Source organism: Pseudonaja textilis, chromosome 3 (assembly GCF_049901715.1).
Source record: "Pseudonaja textilis isolate UNSWEBS1 chromosome 3, rPseTex1.2, whole genome shotgun sequence".
Taxonomy (NCBI): domain Eukaryota; kingdom Metazoa; phylum Chordata; class Lepidosauria; order Squamata; family Elapidae; genus Pseudonaja; species Pseudonaja textilis.
The window spans coordinates 176,866,469-176,890,658 of NC_141992.1; the positions used below are offsets into that span (position 1 = coordinate 176,866,469).

Sequence of the window (24,190 nt, forward strand, 5' to 3'; positions counted from 1 at the left end):
TCTTTCATTTTTCTACCTCTAAACAACATTTTTTTCCCAGGGCCAATTCCCACATATGTTTGCTGTTTTCCTTTTCCAATTCAGTTTGCAATTTACTATATGTACTTATAGCAAAATAACCACATGCATTCCTTTCATTATACACACAGTGGTTCTCTCTCTGGATTACATTGTCTTTTCTTTAATATATCACAATGTTAAGACAGATATAAATCAAATAAATGAAAAGGCTTAATAGAAATCAAATTAAGTGCTTGTTTTAAGTGACATTATTCGTCTAAATACAAAACAGCTATTTTTAAAAATATGAAGGAACAATTTATCTGGAAATGTCTGGGTAATGTACAGTGATATGAAGAACACCCTGAAAGACCTCAGTAGGTGGTAACTTTTGATTGACTTTGTTTGGGCTCAGAAGCCAACCAGAATTGGTCCTAGTTAATAGTTGGATTAAGCACCACCAAGGAATTCCAAGAATGTAGACTATATTGGGATATCACTCAGTCAGTCTATCTGTTCATCCATGCATCCAACCATCCATCCATCCATCCTTCCTTCTATCAATTCATTCACAGCAAACCACATCCATACTGTTGCCAAGAAAAGTGCACGGATGTGTCCTTGAAGTCATCAAGAATCAAATTTGGCTCAAAAGAAATTTTAATTATTATCTCAATTTAGAGTACCAATCCTATAAACAGCAATAACGAATTAGTTCTCCAAATAATTATTCTTATGAAATGAAAACTGTAGCATCCACATAAAGAGAAACAGACATTGGAAATCTCAATAAACCCAAAGCACACAAGCATAGAAAAAAGCTTTAGAAGAAAAATATAAGAGGAAAATCACAAAATAGTGAAATCAAGATTTCATTGGCTAAAGAAAACTGAATTTCTTGTTTCGGAAGAATGAATTGGAAAATGCAGAAAGAGACTACAATGGAAGATGATGCAACTCAATGACTGGAAGTTTAAACAAAAAGATTTATACTGTAAACATTTAGACCATTGTTTTGCATATCCTACTTATTTATTTCAGTGAAACATATACCGCAGCGGTCTCTCTGGATTCCATTGTCATTTCTTGTCATGAATATGTGTTGATTATTTAAACAACAAATTCACTCCATGCTCAGAGTTCAAGGAAAGATACATCATAAATCATTCGTATAAAAATTGAAGAAATGAAGAATCTGTTAGAAATTCAATCCTAGCCACATAAGTCAACTCCAAGAGAAAGTCAATGCCTTAACAATAAGGAAGGACAACTTTCAGAACAAATGCATGTTTATATGTAGCATTGGAATATTGGCTTTGGTATGCACTGATTCGATATAATATAAAATCCAGAAAAACCATCATAAAAACTACATTGCTAAAGGAGGTGCCTTACATCTCTCCATATGATGGTTATTATTAAGATGAAATATGGACTCACTGGAGAAGAGCTGGGAAAGACTGAAGGCAAAAGAAGAGGACAACAGAGAATGAGGTGGCTAGATGGAGTCACTGAAGCAGTAGGCGTGAACTTAAATGGACTCCAGAAGATGGTAGCGGACAGGAAGGCCTGGAGGAATGTTGTCCATGGGGTCACCATGATGGGTCAGACACGACTTCGCAACTAACAACAACAATTTATGTGTAGCCTCTCACCAATGATTTCCTTAACATTACTTTTTAACATTTTGATTCCATCATTCAAAAATACTTATATCTGAAATTGTCCAAGTAAAATATCCCAATTGGATAATGGGAGGTAAAAATTATAAAATAATTAAATAAGACTCAAAAGTTATCCTTTGCAAAAACATCCTCTTTCTGCCAAACTAAAATAAACCAGCATTAAAACAGAAGATCAGCCATTACAAACTCAAGAGTATAAAACTTGCACTGACACTGGATCTTTTTTGTACTCAAATAGCTTTCAGAGTTAACCAACAATAGTATTATGCATTTATTTCAACTTTTTAAAAGAGATTATTTATGAAGGAAATAGAATGGCCGAAGCAATGAGAAAATAAGAAAGCCGATTGTCCTTATTAGGTAAGGATGGAACAAGCCAGAGATGGCATTCAGCAGGTTCTGACCAGTTCTGGAGAACCAGTAGCAGAAATTTTGAGTAGTTTGGAGAACCAGCAAATACCACCTCTGACTGGCCCCGCCCCCATCTATCTCTCCTCCTGAGTCTCAGCTGATTGGCTGGGCCTTCTTTGGTTGCCTTGCACAGGAGAACGGAGCTGGAAAGCAGGTTAGTGGGATGGGGTGGGAATGGGATTTTGCAGTAACCTTCCCCTGCCATGCCCACCAAGCAAAACCCACAGAACCGGTAGTAAAAAAATTTGAATCCCACCACTGGAACAAGCTATCTAATTTCTGTCCTAAAATTCTAAGACTGTAATGTTGAAATTTCTACTCAACAAGAGATATTTAGTATTACCATTGAATGATGGCTCAGTAAAGAATTTCTACACATACAGTACTAATTGAACTGACGTCCTACTTATATGGATCTCTGCCACAAAATGAACTTTCCATGTCTTAGTCAGTCCACACTTATAGGTTATATTATTTGAATAGTGCTAGTCAGAAAAAGAACAAAATTTAGAGGACTTTAATGAAAGTTCATTTATAAAGTAGCCTCTAATGATTTCCAGACTATGGTCTTCAGCAAAGGTAATGCAAATGGTTTATTTACAATCCATTGTGGGGGGTTGTGTGTTAGAGAGCAGGAGAGGTTTATGTGAATTTCTTTAATTTTAAAGAAACATTCTCATATTCACCCACTCAGTGTGAATTATTCTCCTTCTCTTATTTTTCAGGAATTATGAAATGACCAGACAATGCTAGTTGTTGTTTGGCTTGTTTTTTAACTTTTACAGATGAACCACCGTGCTACCATGACTGAATGTGCACACTCCAATCTAAAACACAACAAGGATAACTAGACAAGATACAGTTCTTGTTTTAGAATGAGGTTAGTCTCCTGATAATCAAACAGAATTCTGATGAAAGCTTGCAATCCCATGAAATTTTGATATATGCCTTAGACATTGATTCCAGGATTCTACTTCAATTTTGGCACTCATGTAGACTGGACAGAATTTGAAAGAATACAATCACAATATGCTGACTGATCTTGATTGAATACAGCTTGACTCTCATCTGTGTTACAATGAATTTAAAAAACAAAACCATAAAAGCAAGCTCAAGAGCTCTATCAAAAATTGCCTCACATGTGTTGATTTGTTATATTACATTTGGGCTGTTAGTTATGCTAGTGGAAGAATTTCAGATATTGTGCTTTGATGAATTTGCTTGTAATGATCATGTGGATTTAGCTTTTCACAATGTTTTAGTTATTCTCTTTATGCTATGTTCTACTGTCACCACCAGGCCAGACTGGAAATAAAATTAAATAGAGAAAAAAGAATAAACCTATTGTGTTTAAAAGGTACAGATAAATGGTAGAGGGTGGTTGCTTAGCAAAAACTTTGTCGTCTCTACATAAACTCCAAGCACTGATTATGAATCCTTCATTTTACCAGTCAGCTATTAATACATGACCTTATAAAATTCATGACAGACATCCCAAGGAAGAAAATATCGTTTCTTTTCCTGAAAATAGCCTAATTGTTCAGATTCTAATCAGTGCTTAAATTCCTCCCTTCTTTCACATCAAAATAAATAAATCAGGCTAGTGTTGCCTTTTCAAAGCATTAAAAATTACTGGAATGTAAATTTGTCAATGGTTTTCAGGCACGATAACTAATTGGAAAAACTTCTGGATGAAAGAATTGTCTTCCACAGTAGATGAAGTTGCAAACAAAGGTCCTGAGACCAAAATGGTGTGTTACAGTAACAAAGCATGTGTCGATTGTTTCTTCCTGAAAAATTAGTGGTCCTCAGTCCATTACAATATGTAGGCAGGAAAACAAATGGGATCTTTGGGTCTGCATTACAATCAAGTAGTGTCCCAATTTGACCAGTTGACCCTGGCACCAAATCCCTTAGCTCAGCATGTACATGCCAGAATATACCCAGCTGTCCATTCTAATGCTGCCTCCTTACTCAAGCTAAATGAAACCCGTACCAATTCGGTAGTTACCCAGGTCAACAAGGACCATGCTATGTATTGGAGTTCCTAGATATCTGCTGAAAAATGGGCTACAAGACTCAGGATTATTGGCTGAGAAACCAGGGCCAGCAGCCGCAGGACTACTGGAAAGAAAGATGTTTACTTTTTGCAAATATACATTGATTTGAAATAAAGAAATAATGATTTGTTATTGTAGATCATGTCCAACAAGAAGAGGATATTTGAAATAAATGCACCAGTTCTGGAAATAAAATCTAGAATCAGAAATACCAATAGACATAGGTGCCTTGGGTACAATCCCAAAAACAACTGGAACACCACTTGAACACCTTCGGCATTGACAAATTTACCATCAGTCAATTGAAAAAGGCATTTTGCATGTTACTCAGAACAGCTTACATTCTGAAACAATACCCCAATACCACCCAACATCAACATCTGCCTATCCCAAGTTCTTGGGAAGGACTTGATAGATGGAGAAAAATGCCAAATCCAGCCTGAACATCTGTGTGATGTACCACAATAAAATAATCAAAGTAATTGTGACTATTGTTCTTCAGTGATGGTCCCTTCCCTCCTTGTCTGACAACTATGAAGGTCCCAACAATTATCAACAACTTTTAAGGATGGGATATTATTCTATGGATTGTTCTTATGCATGATTTATAATTGGCTTTTTCACCAAAATTGCTGAAAAAAGGTGATCCTTTTCTGAAACCAAACAGACCAATTAACTAATTTTCTGTCAAACTTGAAAACTGATGAACCATCCAAAGGGTTGAAGCCAAATGAGATTGGCAATTGTATCAAGATAAAAAAAAACTCATCCAAGACACTGTATAACAATATTATAAAACAAACAAACATATAACTGGCTGCCTTAATATTCTGCCCCAACACAAGGGGGGAAAGCCAGGTTTTAACAGTTTCCAGAAGGCCAAGAACATGGGTGGGGAGACTGACAGTGTTTCATGGGACGGACAGTGTCACCGAGAAGGCATGCCTCCTTGAAAAAGGTGGCACTGTTTGAGAGGAGGCACCTGGAGCATGTCCAACTCTTGTATCTGGTAGAACAGGTGGAAATCCTGGGAATTAGATAGTCCCACACCATGTAGAGTTTTAACCAATGCCTTGAATTGTACCTGGAAGCCTATTGGAAGCCAACGCAGCTCACACAGTAGTAATGTTGCATGGTGACTTTTGGTGCCCCCAAAACTGCGTGCTTCACTACATTCTGCACCAGTTGAAGTACCTGAGTGTGCTTCAAAAGCAGGCCCACATATTGAGTGCATTGGAATAATCCAGTCAGGAAATGACTAAAGTATGAGTGACTGCAAGCAGAACATCTCAGTCCAGGATGCAAGGGGCACATAAGACAAATCCACCAAAGAGCCCCCTGACCATGGCTGACATCTGCTCTTCAAGTGGGCAATTGTACATCAATTTTATCTGGGGTTTGTACTGTCCTATCAAGAATTAACAATGATTGATTCCAGTTGATTCAGAAATCCATAATCCACCCACCCCAGTCTTGTCAGGGTTAAGCTGCAACCTTTGCTCCACAAAAAAACTGTACCTATATTGTGGAGAATCTGGCCATTTTGATGAAGCTTGCCCTGCTAAGCTTCCCCTGTATGAGATAACAATCTAAGGGTTTTGTTACAGATAAGGGTTTGTCACAAAAGCCCTAAGCACCCCTGCAATCATTAGACAGGATATGATCCAATGCCCTCTTCTTAAGTCAGGATCTTGGATGGAAAAATCAGAATATTAAACAGGATTCAGATCTTTGAAGATGAACTCATGATTTCATCCTTTCTGCTATTCTTCAAATTTAGTCTTTCTCTGCAATGCCTCTTTAGGTCCAAATAGATTTTGGCATCAAAATAATCCCATGGAACCTTCTACTGAACACAAATCAGCCTTGTATCCTTGAGGGGCAACCATAGATGGCAAATTCTTATAATCAAAGCCAATTTCTGAATGCGCAGATGTTCTTCTGCTCAGCATCTGTAACCAAGTTCATTTGGCATATTCTCTTAATTTTCCTATAGAAATGGGAAATGGGACGGTTTTATATACTAAACTGCCAGGAAGAAAATTGGCTTGAGCGGTTATAATAAGTCAGTTTATTCTATTACTCATATATCATAATTTCAAGCCTTATATTGCTACCATTCACATCACTTTCTCCAGGCAGCATAATGATTCCTGAAACTTGCCAAGGTTTCCTACGAACAAACTGCTAATCAAAGTTGCCAGGAAACTACTGACCTCACCATTGCTGCAGGAGACTTCATCTAGCTTTCTACCAGATTTCCTTCTGGTAAACAATTATCTAAAAAAACCCTGGATGCCATGCATCTAAGACTTTTCCCAGTACATGGACTGATCATGGACTTTACTGTAGCTTCCAATTATATTAGAGATAAACCTGATTTTCTTCCATATCTTCCCATCCTAGGATGCCCTCGTATTTCTTACCACACTACCAGCAGCACTGTCCATGTTGATGTGGAAAAGGAATACTTTGAGATGGAGCATATTTGGATTTTTGGCACAGAAGAGGCAGACCAGAATATTTATTTCACTGAAGAGTTCAACAGACCCAGCCAGAACCTGGAAAATAGGAGTTGGTGTCCACACACTCCTTTAACAGTTCTATATGCCCAGTACCCAACCAAAACCAAGCCCTGACTGATTTGCATTGCAACTTTATCACCTATGGCTTCTTCAGATACTGAGAGGAAAAGTGCTGATATCAGAGGAGTTGTTGGACAACTACCAAAGGCTTCCCAACTGAAGTCAGAATTGAAACTTCTAGATAGAGGAGTAATTAATAGGGATGGGGTCAGTGGTGGGATTCATTTTTTTTACTACTGGTTCTGTAGGTGTGGCAGGGGAAGGATACTATAAAATCTCCAGTCAGTGGTGGTACTTGCCGGTTCTTTGAACTACTCAAAATTTCCACTACCGGTTCTCCAGAACTGGTCAGAACCTGCTGAATACCACCTTTGGATGGGGTATCTTCCCTGTCTGCTGTTTATTCTCAGGAATAAACAGATACTCTTCCTCCTCAAACCCTCTCACCTGGAGGGAGATTTTTGGAGTAGAAGAGCTACTAATACATCATAGTAAGAAGGATGCTGAGACAGGAAGAAAAATAGGCCCCAAGTTGCCAGAGTCCACAAAAGTTTGGGGCCTTCAAAAGTGTAAAACCCCCAAAGATCTGAAAATCTGAAGTCCAGAGTCAAATTTGTATGTTCTAAAATTAAATATATCCAAGATATTACTACTTTATTATGTGTGTATTTATTGCAACTAATTATCTGACTTATTGAAGTATATAACTCCAAGGAATCCCTTTAAAACCTTAATACCTGATTACCTCAACAAGGGTTTACAAGGATTTTAATGAAGTCCTGCAACAACCAGCAGGAGAAACAAAAACTGAGAGGACATGAAATGAAGATTATTTGATGCTGCTATGACAATAAAAATAATCAAATTTATTGAATGCTCATATCTCTTCCATCAGGCAAACAGATCTTAACATTTGGGTGGTCCTGGTAGAAATCCATGACACTTCCTACAGGTTTTATGGCAGCATTTGTTTCATTAAAACTACAAAGAAACCCAAAACCTTAACCAAAAAGTTGGATATCTGAACATTTGAGGAATATACTGTACAGTATGTGCATGCACTTGTATATAAGAATTTAAAATGAAAATGAAGAGGTTCTTTCCCTTTGAGAAGCAATGCATATTCTGGTTTTCCCTGCTGAAATCATAATTATGGTTTCCATTGTCTGTTGCTTAAATAATAAACATACATAAAAATGATTTAACATCAAATTCAATTTAATTTTCATTGTATGTCAATGTGGTAAAGCATGAACCTTGTCCATTCTTAAAGACTCATAGGCAAAGTTACATTTTATCCTTCTTTGTAAAAATTAACAGAAAGTTGATGATCAACTAGAAATTGCCCAGTAAATTCTCCATTCCATACTTTAAAAGATTTCTTTCTCTATAATATAATTCAAAAATTGATAGAATGTAACAGATGTTTACTTTAATTAACATTGAGTTTATATTTCCCATTTATTCATAGCTAGATAAATATACAGATAGTGCATAGGCACAGCCAGATGTACTATTATCCTTCTCATCTTTCCCATTGTCAATTCCTTTCGCGTGTTATGACTATTATTTTGCTGTTTGTACCTTATGATTTATGGTAATTGTTTTTATTTAGCATCTTATGACTATCATTCAGTGTTGCATCTTATGATTCATGATGATTGTATTATGATTATGACCATGATTTATCACTTGTTTATTGTATGTACACTGAGAGCTTATGCATCAGAGACAAATTCCTTTATTGTCCAATCACACTTGGCCAATAAAGAATTCTATTCTAAAATATATTTTTTAAAAAGAATCATATGAAATATAATGCAATGACATCTATTAAATTGGGATTGTGAATGCAGAATCTACAATTCATAATGAAGCTATAGTATTTGAAAGAATTTAATCCCTAATTAAATTACAACCCACAAGATAAAATTTTCCATCTATTGATTTCCAACCCCTTATATATCTTGATAGCAATGGTTATCTAGTATAACAATAACAAGTTTTCTGTCATTGTTTACTGAACAGTGATGAGATCCAGTTACTAACATCATTCTTAACTTTATAACTTCATTCACATAAATCCAGAAATACATATAGTGGTTCATACTGTCTGTGGACAGATCCCTGTGTAACTGCAGTTCTGCTATGATAAATTTCCGACATATAAAAAGGAAAAAATAAACTCCCTTTTTATGACCCTGTAATCCCTTAATTATTCAGGGTAGAGTCAGTGGGGACTGAAGGCCAAATGCCTTCCTGACATCACCTGGACTTTACAACAGATATTTTTTTCTTTGAGCCCTAGGAGAGAAATATCGGCCACTCCCTAGGGCTGAATTCTCAACCTACCTAGTGGGAGGTAAGTGTCTTCACCATTAGGCCACCATGCCACTCATATAAAAAGGAAAAAAATATATTTGCAAATATGTTTTCAATACTGCTCATGCAAGGAAGCCAGAAACAATAATGGCCCTGTGACATGTATCTGTCTTGTCCCACCATGTTATTCTCTTTATCAATGCCTGTTGAATACATATTTTCCCAAGCTTTTAAAACATACATGTTATTCAGCTGTGCTTCTATTATTCTTGTCTATTTCTTGTTCTTGTGATTTCTTTAAGAATAACAAGTGGCTCAGTGATATATTTTATCATTTTAATTTGAGATGTCCCCAGAGCAGAGTTAGATTGGAAGCATATAGAGTATAAATTCAAGAAGTAATTACCAATGTAGTAGTAATTCTTGCTAACTACATTTATTCTCACAAATACAGGATTCAAGTTAGAAAACACATAGGACCGTTGTTCATATATTAATGTTTTTGGCTCTTTAAAATATTATAAAAATAAAAATGTTATACACAAACACTAACGGAATGCTTTTGACCTAAACCTTATTTCAAAGTTCCTCCAAAGAGACATGTAATTTTGATAAGAGCGAACTATTTTTCTTCAACTCAGCAACTCACTGGGAAGGAGGAAAAGAAACAGAGCTAATGTAATAGGAAAATTGAAAAAAATAGCTTCAAGGTTTTTCCACCAGCAGAACATTGCTCCTGAAAAATTATTTCTGAGAAAAGATAGCTATGAATAGAAAAATATTCCACTGTTTCATGTACATAAAGGGAATAAGTAGGACCAGGAATTATACAGCTCTCAGTCCCTTAAAAAACTAGCAAATAGGAAATTATTAAATTCATGAAGAATAATATTAATGCTATTTATTTTATTTACACATTCATTAAATATAAGTTAAATCAAATTGATTTTTTGCTCAGCCAGCACCAATATTGTAAAATTTGGCTCCTTACACCCTATTCAAGGGCAGAGTAGAGGTCTTGGCTGGGAAAAAAAAACCCTGACTGTCCCTGTTATGAAAAACATAGTGTTCTCAAATAGCCCTGCAGGATTTAGCTCTTAATCATTTTCTGGTTGAGAAAAACTTATGTAATACATGAACTAAGCATTTAGGGAAGCACATGTAAGCAAGATAGACATGAATGAATGAACAAATGAATGAATGAACAAGCAATTTTGATAGTTACAGAAAATTCAGCAGGGAAAACATAGAACAAAGCACAAGAGTGGTTGAATGGATGGATACAACAGAAAAACAAAAAATTGAATAGCAATGCATAGAGATGCCAGTTTTTCCCAAATTCATAATCTGAACTACACAGTTATATGCCCAGAAGATAATGCTTTTTATTATTTAGTCTTGAAATCTATGACTGGGAAGTATATTATCCCTGTCCAAGCAATGTACTATCTAAATTTAGATAGGTTATGAGGTGAACCATGAATGGACAAGTATGAAAACAAAAAGATGGAAAGCAAACGTGGGCTGAGTTAAAAATAATAACCAAGGAACTGGATAACACCCTAATCATCAGCATAATCTCCTCCAAAACTAATTGCCAGAAAATTTGTATTTATGACAGAAATATATTTACTTTTATGTTACACATCCAAAAAGAAAAAAAGAGCTAAAGTAGGAGGTTTTTTTCAAGCCTATATAAACAAGATGCCCCAAAATGAATCTTCAGCTTATTGATACATAGTGGTTCTTTCATTTTAACACCCTACAAATATTTCAAAATAGTTCCAAACCTTCTATAGTACATACTTAATAACATTCATTCCATCAGGATGAAAGAGAGGGAGTGGGAGAGAAAGAGAGAGAGAACAGATAACAGACAGAGTTGGATGGGACCTTGTAGATCATCTAGTCCAACCCCCTACCCAAGCAATAGACCCTGCACCATTTCTGACACATGGGAGTCCAATCTCTTCTTGAAAGTCTCAAGTGATAGCGCTCCCACAGCTTCTGAGAGCAAGCTGTTCCATTGGTTGATTGTTCTCACTGTCAGAAAGTTTCTCCTTATTTCCAGGTTAAATCTCTCCTTGTACAGTTTCCATCCATTATTCCTTGTCTGGCCTTTGGGTGCTTTGGAGAATAGTTTGACCCCTTCCTTTCTGTGGCAGCCACAGAAAGTGGTTGTCCACTAAGACTCCATGATCCCTCTCACAGTCACTGCTATTAAGCCTGGTTTCACCCAGTCCATATGTGTACTTTTGGTTTTTCTTGCCTAAGTGTAGGACTTTACTTTTCTCTATATTTAATTTCATTTTGTTAAATATGGCCCAGGGTTCTAGTCTATCAAGATCCATCTAGATTGTGAGCCTACCTTCTTGGGTGTTAGCTATTCCTGCCAGCTTAGTATCACCTGCAAATTTGGTAAGTTCCCCTTCTATTCCCTCATCTATGTCGTTAAAGAAGATATTAAAGAGTACTGGGCCTAAGAGAACCTTGTGGCATCCCACTTCTTACTTTCCTCCATATAGACTTAGACTCATTAAGGACTACTCATTGAGTACAGTTTGTCAGCCAGTTGCAAATCCATCTGGTGGTGGTGCCATCCATCCCATTTTTTTTCTAGCTCACCATAAAGTAGATTGTGGTCTACTTTGTCAAATGCCTTGCTAAAATCTAAGTATATTATGTCCACAGTATTTTGCTGGTCTACTAATTTAGTCACTATGTTGAAGAATGAAATAAGATTGGTTTGGCATGATCTGTCAGCAAACCTGTGCTGACTGCTAGTTATTAGAGAAAGAGAGGGGTAGGGGGAGAGAGAGAGAGAGAGAGAGAGAGAGAGAGAGGAAGGAAGGAAGGAAGGAAGGAAGGAAGGAAGGAAGGAAGGAAGGAAGGAAGGAAGGAAGGAAGGAAGGAAGAAGGAAGGAAAGAAAGAAAGAAAGAAAGAAAGAAAGAAAGAAAGAAAGAAAGAAAGAAAGAAAGAAAGAAAGAAAGAAAGAAAGAAAGAAAGAAAGAAATCCAAAAAACTAGCTGGACAGAAAACAGAATAATTGCACAGGAATTATATATCCATGAAATGCTTGGAACTGGGAGATATTTCTGAACAAAAACCATGCCTAGTTGATGTTTAGATAAACTCAGTTACTCCCATTTATACATATTTTGTTAATTATGATCCCAAACTATTTTCCTTGGGGGTAGAAAGAGTCTATGAAAAACTCTCGTTTATGACTTACTTGTGCTTGCTTGCATAGTTTCAAAGGATGGAGGGTTTCTTGATAGAAAAGCTGATGATAATCCTGTAGGTCAAACCAAAAATATGCGCTGTTCCTCCATAGCTATAGATGGAAGAGATGGGAGGAAAGATATTACTACCAAGTTTTTATTGTTTAGTGTAGTCTTGCTCAATTTGGCAACTTTAAGATGTATGGACTTCAACTCCTAGACTTCCCCACCCAGGACTGTCTGGGGAATTCTGGGAGTTGGAGTTCACATGTCTTAAAGTTGCCAAGATTAAGAAACATTAGGTTAGTCTCATAAATTTCCAGAGTTCTTCTAGGCAAACGAAGACAGTGATGATCCCCCCTCAATCAAATTTGAATAGAATCCTTGCCAATTATATTGTATCTATGGATGGATCTGCTATTTTAGGGCAGTAAATCCTGTTTCAGAAACACTTCACAAATGCTGCTGTGCTTAAAAGACCAGGAGGGAAGACAATTTGCTTGGGAATATTTGTTTCAGTGTATGCCGGTAGTAGCATGTTGGCTTCATAAAACAAAAGAAGCTCAAATGCGGAATACCAGGACAGCATCATTAGAAGCTGGGAAAGCACCGAAAATTTGCTACTAGAACGAGTGTAGAATCATACGGGAACATTAGCAATTAATTCTCTTGTCTTTTTGTGAAGATGGGAAATGAACGTGGGCTTGGCTAGCTAGAAGCAAGCTTTATTGGAGATCTATTGTCTAGTAACCATATACACGATCCCTGTCACTGTATCCTGATCTCCAAACAAGATCGGATGGAGTTAAACAAAGAAACCCAAATCAATCTTGGGTAGGTTTTAAAGTAAATTCAGATGGTTGAGAGCAAAAGAGTGGGAGATCTGTAAGAATACCAAGGGACATTCAGTTCCTTGAGATTAATTATAAATCATATTTAATTTAGCACAGTTTGAGGAGTATTTTTGAAACTGACAAAATGACTGTATGCATGAAGATACAGTAACTGAAATACATTCTGTATATTTTATTGTACACTGTGCATACAGTATAATTGGTAATTAAATTGTTAGTGCAAATTGCAAAGTTTAAACATGTTGGGATGGAATTAGAGCAACTGTTCATAATGTACACCTAAAATGTATGCTTTGACAGCATTTTTTAGCAATTGCTGATGTTATTATCCTGACCCACATATATTTTTATGAAGTATTCTTCAACTACGTTTTTTAAAGTTATTGCTCAGAGCTAAGTGTTTCCAGAGGGACAAAAAAGCTTTATGAATCTTGTTAGTTCAGTAGCTCCTCTTTTTAAAAAGAAAATCAATTTTTAAAATTATTTTAAAATGCTGAACCAGCCAGCTGACATAACATATAGTTTGACCATAAAAAATTGGACTATACATTATGTAATTTTAGTGAATCTACAGTAAGTTGAAATAATTCATATATCTTGATCTTAAACTAAAGACAATAAACATACTTAATTACTTTAAAAGTATATAATTTAATATTTAAGACCTGCTGTCCTCTTGAGAAATACATTCAGCTTTGATGAATTATGTTTCCAAGTAATACTCAGGGTTAAAACATTGCAAATCTTTTACCTGTAAATGTCCCATAATTTTCAATAGGTGTCATTTGCAGATAAGCATTTCTGACACTTTCTAAATATTTTGTTGGAAATAAGATCCAGTGAAATCCAGTGAAATTATACTTTCAAGTAATTATATTTAGAATTGAAATAGTATGGGCTCTACTTTAAAATGGACAGCAGTTCCCCACTGAAATTACTCAAGATACACTGTTATTTCTTGAAGCATATTTCATCTGAAGGCGCAGGCATATATTTATATCAATTTATGTATCTTGGTTTTTCAGTGACACATTTTTAGTGAAAATTGAATAGCTATGTTCACTCTAAAGACAGAATTTACTTTATAGATTTCAAGAAGAAAAGTGATTCCACATTAATAACCTCTTTTAACTCTCTGAATGTATAGTGACCTGCTGTGAATAGCACTTTTTCTGAAATAAAGAATAGATTTGTTTGGAAGAATGAAGTATGCTGACTAGAAGACAGCTACAAGAGATAATGTATAGCCCTGTGAAGCTGAAATGATACTAAACCAATGCAAGACAGCACCACTTATTCAAATGTTTAAATTCTCACAATGGAAAATTTTTGGAAATATTTCAGAACCTTCTTTTTCCAATCAAAATTTTGTTTTTAACTCCTTGGTTCAGCCTGAATCTCCATATTCTGAGGTAAGCTTTTTATGAAATTGTGGGTAAAGTATAATGTTGAGGTAGCCATCCTCAACTTTGTGCTTTCCATGCATACTAGACAATATCTCTCAACCTTGGTTATTTTAAAATGTATGGACTTTAGCTCAGTGAATTCCTCAGCCAATATGCCAGCTCGAATATTTTAGAAATTGAACTCCATGGATCTTTAAATGGATATGATGAAAAACACTGTACTAGACTAAAACTCCCATCAGCTTTAGCCAGCATGCTTATTTAAAATACTGATATTCAGATGTAATTAACTTAAACATGCAAAACCGTAGGTTTTGAAATCAATCTTCAATTTGAAGCTAACGTGCTGGTTTTTGACCAGTCGCTCTTTGATTTTTACATGCTTTTTTTCCTCCTTAGAGCTGTGGGAAGACTCCAAGTATCAATGAAAATCCAACCAAAAAAAATCCACCAATAAGAAATTCTCTTACCCTATGACCTGATTTCTCACAGTAGTCAGTGAAGACGTAGCCTGCTCTGTTCTCCAAGTAAAGAGATTGCAGCATTCTTTCCATTTTAGAACTTCCTAGTTCGGAAAAATCTGGGCTGATTTCACCCTGAATAACAGAGCAACAACTCCTCAAGATAATTACACTACATAATTACATAATTACAAGTCTGCACTACTATTACTATTAATCTTCTCATCACTCCTTATCACCCATCTCCTCCCACTTGTGACTGTATGACTGTAACTTTGTCACTTGTATACTTAAGATTTATTTTCACTGTTTCCTAGTATAATTTGATTGCTTATTGTACCCTTATGACTATTATTAAGTGTTGTACCTTATGAGTCTTGACTCTTGGTGTATGTATCTTTTCTTTTATGTACACTGAGAGCATTTGCACCAAGACATAGTCCTTGTGTGTCCAATCACACTTGGCCAATAAAGAATTCTATTCTATAATGCAGTTTCATTGTGTCTTGGGTGAAACTGTCTTTATAACTGCTGTTATTTTTATTTGAGAGAGAGAGCACAAATTTGCTTTGCTGTTTTTATTACAAACTTCATAGGTTTCTTCCCCCCCCCCCCCCCAATTCTTATATTATATAGTATGGTGTTAAATTTATCTGCTTCCCACTTTCTTTCCCCCTGTTTTCTTGCTAGTTTTTCTCTTTTTGATGGCTACAAAAAGCCATGTGGGTGATGGCAGTTTTTAAATTCTATCAATACTATGGTTATAGTTAATATTTTTCACTTCTTTGCAATAATAATAATGAAGGGACCATGGAAGACTCTATAATTCATCAGATTTGCTGTTTTGTTTAAAGGGACTTATAGCAGCTGAGACTCATTCAAAAATAAAAACAAAAACTGGCCATGAGGTTCATTTTGTGTTGTTTGTTCCTAAACCACTCTTGATGCATGTCAAGTGGACATATCTTGATTATGGTTTTAGCTGCAACAATTAACTAACCACAGATAGTTAGATGCATTTTTTATATCTGCTAGTTCTTAATAGACCTGCTAAATTTTAATCAAATTTTCATCACAGATTTGAGTCTGGTGACAAATTCAATCCAGAGTCTGGTACTAAATTTTAGATAGCAATATTCAATTTGAAAGCAAAAAATAACAATTTTATAGCCTTTGGAGATAAACATGGATGAATTGAGAAAAAGAACTGTCAGAAAAAAAAATTAATTTATCAGGAATTAATTAATTCATCTTGAATACACATGAATATGCTCTGGTGTAGGATTATTTCAGCATTGTTATGCCATTTTTATAAAAAGGCAAGAAATTTTGAAGTTAGTTATTATATTAGCTGCACACTAATAGGAGGCACTACGTTTTTATGTTTTAATTCTTGATTGGGAGTTGCCCAGACTTTAGTATAAGATGTGGCAATTCTATGTAAAAGTTTAAAATAAATCAATAACTAGTTTCATTTTTACTACTCTTCAGGTATTGGTGTCTTCCATACTGCATGTTCTATATATAATTCTTTAACAAGATTTGAACCTACAAGAATAAAAGGTGCACCTGCATAGCTTCTATAAATTTTGTATTTGTTTCTATTTGTTGCTCTCCCAAATATATGAACATATTAGTTTTCGTATGCCTTTTTGAAACTATAAACTCTTGGTGTTCATGGAATAGCCTTTTCCCAGAAGAATGGCTCTACACTATGGTCAGTTCTCCATCATCCAAAGTAGTGCTCATTCAGATATCCACAATTTTAAAAAATAAAAATCCTGCCTCTTCGCAGCAAAGATTTTTAATGCCACAGTACTCAAATGGTACTCACATGGATCATTTCTGCATAGGTGTATTTTCGATCTAGTGGTTTCAGATAATCCATTCTATCACTAAGTGTCATATGAGACAGAGTGCTGCACGCTGTTGCTGGCCTACACAATGAAAAACAAATAGTCACAACAGGACCTTCAGGGTAATCAGAGAAATTAAACCATGGTAAGTGTTGTTGATTCTGCTCCTAAATAATCAGTACCATCACTTTTAACTGCTTCAAGGTAATAAGAAAATAGAGAGAGATTTAGTGCCTTTATCTTTTTCTTAAACCTTTTGTATGCACCATCTTTGTGATGAGACACTATGTCTCATGAATAAAGGAACTATTCTATGTTTCACAGATAGAAAATAAGACCAGTATCTGCATGGATTTTTGCAAGTTCAGAGTACCAAGAAATAATAATGTATATGCATTAGTAGCTGAGCAACTTATTCAATAGTAGGAAGGTGTAATGAATTCATAATCCCATTTTACAATCTTTTCTAGCAACAGTCACTGTTAAACAAATTGAATGCAATCATGAAGCAAACCAATTATTTGCTATGGAGCGTTTTTGCTGAAAACCAGAAGTAAATGCCAGTTTTCAGCAAAATAAATTGCAACCACATGACTGCAGAACAAGGCAAAAGGCCATAAATGCAGGCCAGACACTCAGCAGTCATGTGACTCAGGGGGTGGGGACTGGCTGTTAGAACCAGATCACAAGTAATTTTTGTGGGGGCCCGGGGGGGCGCTATGAACTACAAACAATTGCAAATCTATCAGTTTACTGTATATGCTGATGAAGACTACCTGTATTATCTAGGATTTATTTTGGCCTGAAAAGGTCAGGATGTTAGGTGCTCTCTGCTACTTGCTTTTTAGACCACTGCACATTCTGGCTCTTGTGGGGAGCAGATAGACAGGTAATTGCTAGGATCTAGAACACAGGTGTCAAACTCGCCACATCACGTTGCCATCACATGCTGTTTCACGACACTCTTTCCCTTCGCAGAGCTAGGGTGGGTGTGGCCAGCATGTGATACTTCCTGCCCGTGGGCCACCAGTTTGACACCTCTGGTCTAGGAGATTTTGAATACTTTTCTGTGGAAGAGGATATACTAGTAGTCTTCTGTAGAGCTAGATATATTCCTTCTGAAGAAGCCATTTCTGGATCCAACTGATTTAGGATACTATAATTTGATCTCCAACCTCTCCTTTGGGAGGAAAGTTGTTGACAATGGCGATAGACTAACATTGCAGCATCACAAGAGAAGCAGATTATTTGATCTTTTACCAGTAGGGGTTCAGGCCTTGGTATGGGACAAAGACAGAGGTGGTATTCAGCAGGTTCTGACCAGTTCTGGAGAACTGGTAGCAGAAATTTTCAGTAGTTCGGAGAACCAACAAATACCACCTCTGACTGGCCCCGCCCCCATCTATTCTCTGCCTCCCGGGTTCCAGCTGATTGGCTAGGTCTTCTTTTGTTGCCCTGCACAGGAGAACGGAGATGGAAAACAGGTTAGTGGGGGGAGGAGGGAATTGCAGTATCCTTCCCCCAGGAATGGGGAGGGAATGATGATTTTGCAGTATCCTTCCCCTGCCACACCCACCAAGCCACACCCACCAAGCCATGCCACACCCACCAAGCCACGCCCACACAACCGGCAGTAAAAAAAATTGAATCCCACCATTGGACAGAGATAGCACTGGTTACATTCAACTCCTGGCAGCAGAATTAGGTTGCAACACTGCCTTCTGACCCCTGTGACACCACGGTTCCTGACAACCTCTCCCACATCCCATGACCTTGTAAAGCATGCTGCCCCACCAAAGCCATTGTTTGGTCTGGCTAAGGATGAAATACACCTGTTCATAGAAGGTTGCCCTCCTTCTCCTTAACATGTTGCATTGATACATCATTATACATGAGCATTTCAGTCCTTACCTTTTCCTAATATTTTCTAAGGTAATTAAGTCATAAGGATCTTCCTGAACAGCAGTTTGACCTTGAGGTAGAATTGCAGATAACAGCCCGATACTCCTTTGGGGACAGATATCCATCACCGCTCCTTTTGAAAAAGTCGTGGTTAATCCAGTTTCTCCTCTCTAATAAAAGGGATGGAAAGGAGATGAAAGTATCTGAGAAATAATTCTTGCTTCTCCATGTCTATTTTCATTTGGGATCTTCTGTATCATACAGATACTTCCATTTTGGATAATTATTCACATGTTTAAAAAGTAATTTTAGTATTATACCAAAATGTGTTTTTCCAGTTGAGATGAATTTACATTTTTAAAAGTGTAGGCTAAAACAACAGAAGCCCATGTTCCAGAGAAGGGGTCTTCAAACTTGACAGCTCTAAGACTTGTGGAGTTCAACTCCCAGAATTCCTCCTCCAGTCATGTTAGCTCGGGAATTCTGGGAGTTTAAGTGCACAAGTCTTAAAGTTGCCACGTTTGAAGACCCTTGTTCAAGAACAATCTAAGCCAGGAATGTCAAACTCAATTTCATTGAGGGCCGTATCAAGCTTGTGTTTGACCTCAGAGGGCCGGGGGTGGGTGGAAGGAGGCCAGCATGGGCATGGCCAGGGATGGCCAGGATGGGCGTGGGCTCCCTGAGTTCCATTTTCGCTGGCAGAGGCACCATGGGCCAGTCCATGCTGTTTCCAGGCTGGCCCTGTGGGCTAGACCTCAGCACTGGATCCATCCCGTGGGCCGTGAGTTTGACACCCCTGATCTAAGCCATGAAGTTTCAAGGAGTATCCTTGGGGTCAATCACTGTGATTCTTGACTATTCTACCAATTCATTGTTCAGGGAACAAAATTGCAGGAAAGAGTGCAATGCAGGTTGCCTTGAATTCCTTGAGGAAAGCCAAGGTATGTTTGCATACAAATGTATGTAAACCTGCATAGCTATAGTCAAGACAGAGACTTGGCTTTTCCATTTGCAGAAGCATTGTGCCTTGAAATCCAACTCTATGAAATTACAGAAGGGCTCTCCCTCTCCCGCCCTCACTCCTTCCCTTTCCCTCCTCTCTTTCTCTCTCCCCCATTTAAGATTTATTTTGGGTCCTTCAGATGCATTTTGTTGCTCTCTAATAGAATGCAGGTTGCAGAAGCAAAAAAACCCCTCCTATATACAGATAGTCCTCGACTTACAACCAGAATCACCCCCAAAATTTATGTTATGTTAAGTGAGTTCTTCCCCATTTTATGACCTTTCTTGTCACAGTTGCTAAGTGAATCATTGCAATTGTTAAGTTAGTAATGTGGTTGTTAAGTGAATTTGGCTTTCCCATGGGCTTTGCTTGTCAGAAGGTCACAAAAATTGATCACATGATCCCAGGACATTGCAACCATCATAAACATGAACCAATTGCCAAGCGTCTGAATTTTGATCACATGACTTGGAGGATGATGCAACAGTCGTAAGTGTGAAAAATGGTCATAAGTCACTTTTTTCCATGCTGTTGTAACTTTGAACCGTCACTGTTATAAGGACTACCTGTACTAGGCACACATATTTAAGCTGTAAAAGTCAAAAATATCACACAAGATGGTGGTAAAGAGATATAGAAAGTGAACTAGTGACCCCTAGCAGTCACCCTTATTTTTGCAGTCTACATAGGGTACAGGTGGTATGACCAATCATCTAGCAACTGTTTAAAGAGATTCAAAGTTCTGATGGTTATCTCCTCCCCTACAGCCACATGACTTCATTTTGGACACTGAGTAATTGGCCTGCATTTACAGCAGTTTGCAAAATCCCTCAGTCACATGACTACAGTTTATGACCTTTTTTTCTCCTCAGAAACCAAGGATTACTTCCGGTTTCTGGCAAAAAAAAATACCCAAGAAAAAACAATGTGTTCACTTAACGACTCTGGCATTCTGCAAACAACCACTACAATGAAGGCTGTAAAGTAGAACATGGTCGTATGGTGGCCCACTTAATGCCTGCCATGACGTACGACTAAAATGGTGGTGTCCATTAAGGGCCACAGGTTGAGGAACACTACATTAGCTAAGCAGACTACACTGATTATGACTCACTCGCAAGCCCAGCCTTTCAATCATACGGTGTTTCCTTCAATGCTTCTTATATCAGACCCTTTTATTTTTGCCAACGTTTAATGTAACAAGCAATACCTGATAACATGGAAATGCTATTTTTGGCATGCAAGATTTTGGCCTGAGTGGTAGCAGGGACACCATCTGTGGGAAAGGATCCACATCAATTCGTGGTTTCTGTTGCCGAGTATGCCAGATTTTCAGCTTGGTAACTGTGGCCTGAATGGCAGCTTTATGAGTTACACAAAATCGGGGACCCCTGAGAAGAAAAAGACTGGTTAGGGCTAGACTTTGAATTTTAGTTATTCTATTAGTCTGTTCTGTTATCCACATCCCTCAATCGTAAGAGTATAGCCTTCAGTCGGTGACCCCAAAACTCTAGAGTAGGGGAGTCAAACCTGATCGCATCACAGGCTGTATTATGAAGTATAAGGATTTTTTTTTTGCACTTATGTGGGGCCAGGGTGGGTGTGACCTCCGCAGGCCACATTCTGCCCCTGGGCCACGTGTTGACATGAACCACAGAGAAAGATGACAGTTTTGAAACTCTTTTTTTGTGTGTGTGGTGGTAGTGGAAGCATTTGGAGGTTGTAAGTTGAATGATAGAACAAATAGTTTAAACTTTGAAAAGGTTTCAGGCCTCGATTTTACTCCTTAAAATGTACAAAAGGGAGTCTGAAATTTTCAGTCCATCTTAAATCTGGGACATCATTTTTGTCACCAGCAATGCCCCTGCATAGGAGTGAAATTTAAAATTTTTCCCTACTGGCTCTGTGGGTGTGGCTCTGTGGGTGTGGCTTGGTGGGACTCAGTCTCTAAAAGGAAGAATGTGGGCAGGCATAGGAGGGGCTAACCGATTCAAATCATCCCTACCACCTCTCCCGAGGTGATGCGAAGTGGTTGAATTTCACCCCTGCCCCTGCAGCATCATATAGGACTGTGATGGGGAACCTATGGCACGCATGCCACAGGTGGCATGCAGAGCCATTTGTGCCGGCACGCAAGCTGCAGGCAAACTTACCTCACTGGGCATGTGCATGTGTCACAGCTGATTTTTCCCCAGTTTGAGGCCTTTTTCAGCCTCCCAAAGGCTTGAGGAAGGCTTCTGCAGGCTTTGCAGGCCGAAAACTAGCCCCGTTTCATCACTTCCTGTTTTTCCGAAAATACCAGAAGTGATGAAATGGGGCTAGTTTTCAGCCTGCAAAGCCTGCAGAAGCTTTCCTCAAGTCTCTGGGAGGCCCAAAAAAGGCCTCAAACCAGCTGAAAATCAGCTGTGAGGTGCAGTGCAGGTAAGGGGACAGCAGGGGTAGGGTGCGGGGTATTACGCGCACATGCATAGAGGGTGTGTGGGGGTGGGCATTACCTTCTGGATGCTGGCACACGAGTGCAAGCGTGCAAGTGCACACACAATTTTTGGCACAGGAGCCCAAAAAGGTTAGCCATCACTGATAAGGAACATAAAAAAAACAAACGACATAAAAAAACAAATTCCTGGGCTGAAAAGGTTAGCTGTCTTTTCTCTTGATGTGTATGTTGATTCCTAACTGCCAGGCAAAGAAAATACTCCAAGCTTCCCCCAAATGAGCTATTAGAATCACTGATCTGCATTAACTCCGATATAAATATTTTCTTCTATACGGAGATCATCCCAGTTTATGGCTCTTGGACTGCGAAACTGCAACTGACCCTGATTTGTGGCTTTATTTTACAACTAGCTCTAATTAATTAATTATAGAATTCTAGTAAAAAGCAAATTAGATGCTCCCAAGTCTGAAGCCTGAGCATTCTATATATCAGAAGTAATATCTTGAAGGAAGCTTGGAAAATGATGGGCAGCCGATGTCAATATCTCAAAAAATAAATAAATGCACAAATACATTTGGGCAAGTCATCCTGTTCCCAACTAAATAGTTGCACTTGCACTAGCTGTATGGACAAGGACATTGCTAAAGTGAAATAAGTGCCTTATGAGATCCAAACATGCCATTTAGGCAGGTGATTCAATTACACAATCTACAAAATCCTTGGTGGTCTCTGAGTTTGGTTGCAGATATTTCATTATTCTACTAGATAACATCATCAATACAGATGATGTAACTCACTTGGGTAATTAAATCTCTGCAAGAAAACAACCACACTCAGAGACCACCAAGGACCCCATAATTCAACCCTGAGCTACACTTATTTATTTCTAATGATATATAATCTACTTCCATAAGGAAAGACAGAGTTCAATACTACTATGAACAGGTCATCACAATCAGACAAATCTCATTTAATCATGATGGTTTTTATTGTGATCATATACATGTTGTCTTTAGGGATGTTTATTTAAATTAAACCTGCTCCTAATTGGTTTTGCCTGAATCATTTCCCTTTGACTGTATCAGTTAAGCCTCCACTATCATGAATAGATTCTTTATGTTATCATAAAGTATCATCCTCTTCTGCCCAGATTAAGTGGTCCATTTAGGACAAGGGTGTCAAACTGGATTTTTTTGAGGGCCGGACCAGCAGTATAATGCCTCTCCACGGCCAGTCTGGGGCGGGGAGAGATGGGATGAATGCCTCCTGCAGTTCTCTGCTGGCCAAAATGGGGTGGAGGGGCACCATCTGTGGGGGCCCCGCATCCCATTTTGGCAGGCAGAGTGCTGAAGGAGGCTCTTCAGGCTGAAAATGGGGTGCAGTGGGGCTGTGTGCAGCCCTACCCCACCCCATTTTCACTAGCAGAGGCACCGTGGGCTGGTCCTTTGCTATTTCCAGGCCAGATTTAATCCTTGCATGGGCCAGATCTGGCCCGCAAGCCTTGAGTTTGACACCCCTGGTTTAGGAAATCAGAACAACTGGTTCAAACTCCTACTCCATCCAGTCACAACAGCTCCAGTGTTCAGAAAAAGCAATCAAATTTAATTAAATGTGCCAATATTTCATCTTTTTACCAGTAAAGAAGCAAAGGTTTAACTACTTCAGACTGGATGCCCTTTAAATTATACACATTCCATTGATCGGCATCCACCAGGTTGAGCTTGAACAGAACTTCAAAAGTCAGGTAATAATCTCCATTGCTTGCCAGGTATAATTTTTTCATCCGATCAAGCTGTCTTGAATAAAGGAAAATATTAACATAATATATGCACAGATAAACACTGGGAAATAATTCAGAAAAAGACATCCAACTCTAAAGCTCTTTTACATTTTAAATGGAATTCCATAGAGCAGAAGATGGGGTGGTTTTCTTCACAAAATAAAGGCCAGGATTTATAACCACAATTATCTCCCATCCTGGTGCTT

At 37.8% G+C, this 24,190-nt stretch overlaps 1 protein-coding gene across 1 annotated transcript in view; it reads right to left on the reverse strand.

Moving 5' to 3' along the window:
- The window catches only part of RGS22 (regulator of G protein signaling 22), an 89,802-nt gene that overhangs the window by 40,152 nt on the left and 25,460 nt on the right, over positions 1-24,190 (reverse strand). The window contains exons 9-14 of the mRNA XM_087930402.1: positions 23,839-24,000; positions 20,978-21,158; positions 18,774-18,934; positions 16,841-16,943; positions 15,016-15,141; positions 12,297-12,398 (exon numbers count right to left, since the gene is read on the reverse strand). Coding sequence (XP_087786528.1) covers positions 12,297-12,398; positions 15,016-15,141; positions 16,841-16,943; positions 18,774-18,934; positions 20,978-21,158; positions 23,839-24,000 — 835 coding nt within the window. The remainder of the gene's footprint in view (positions 1-12,296; positions 12,399-15,015; positions 15,142-16,840; positions 16,944-18,773; positions 18,935-20,977; positions 21,159-23,838; positions 24,001-24,190) is intronic.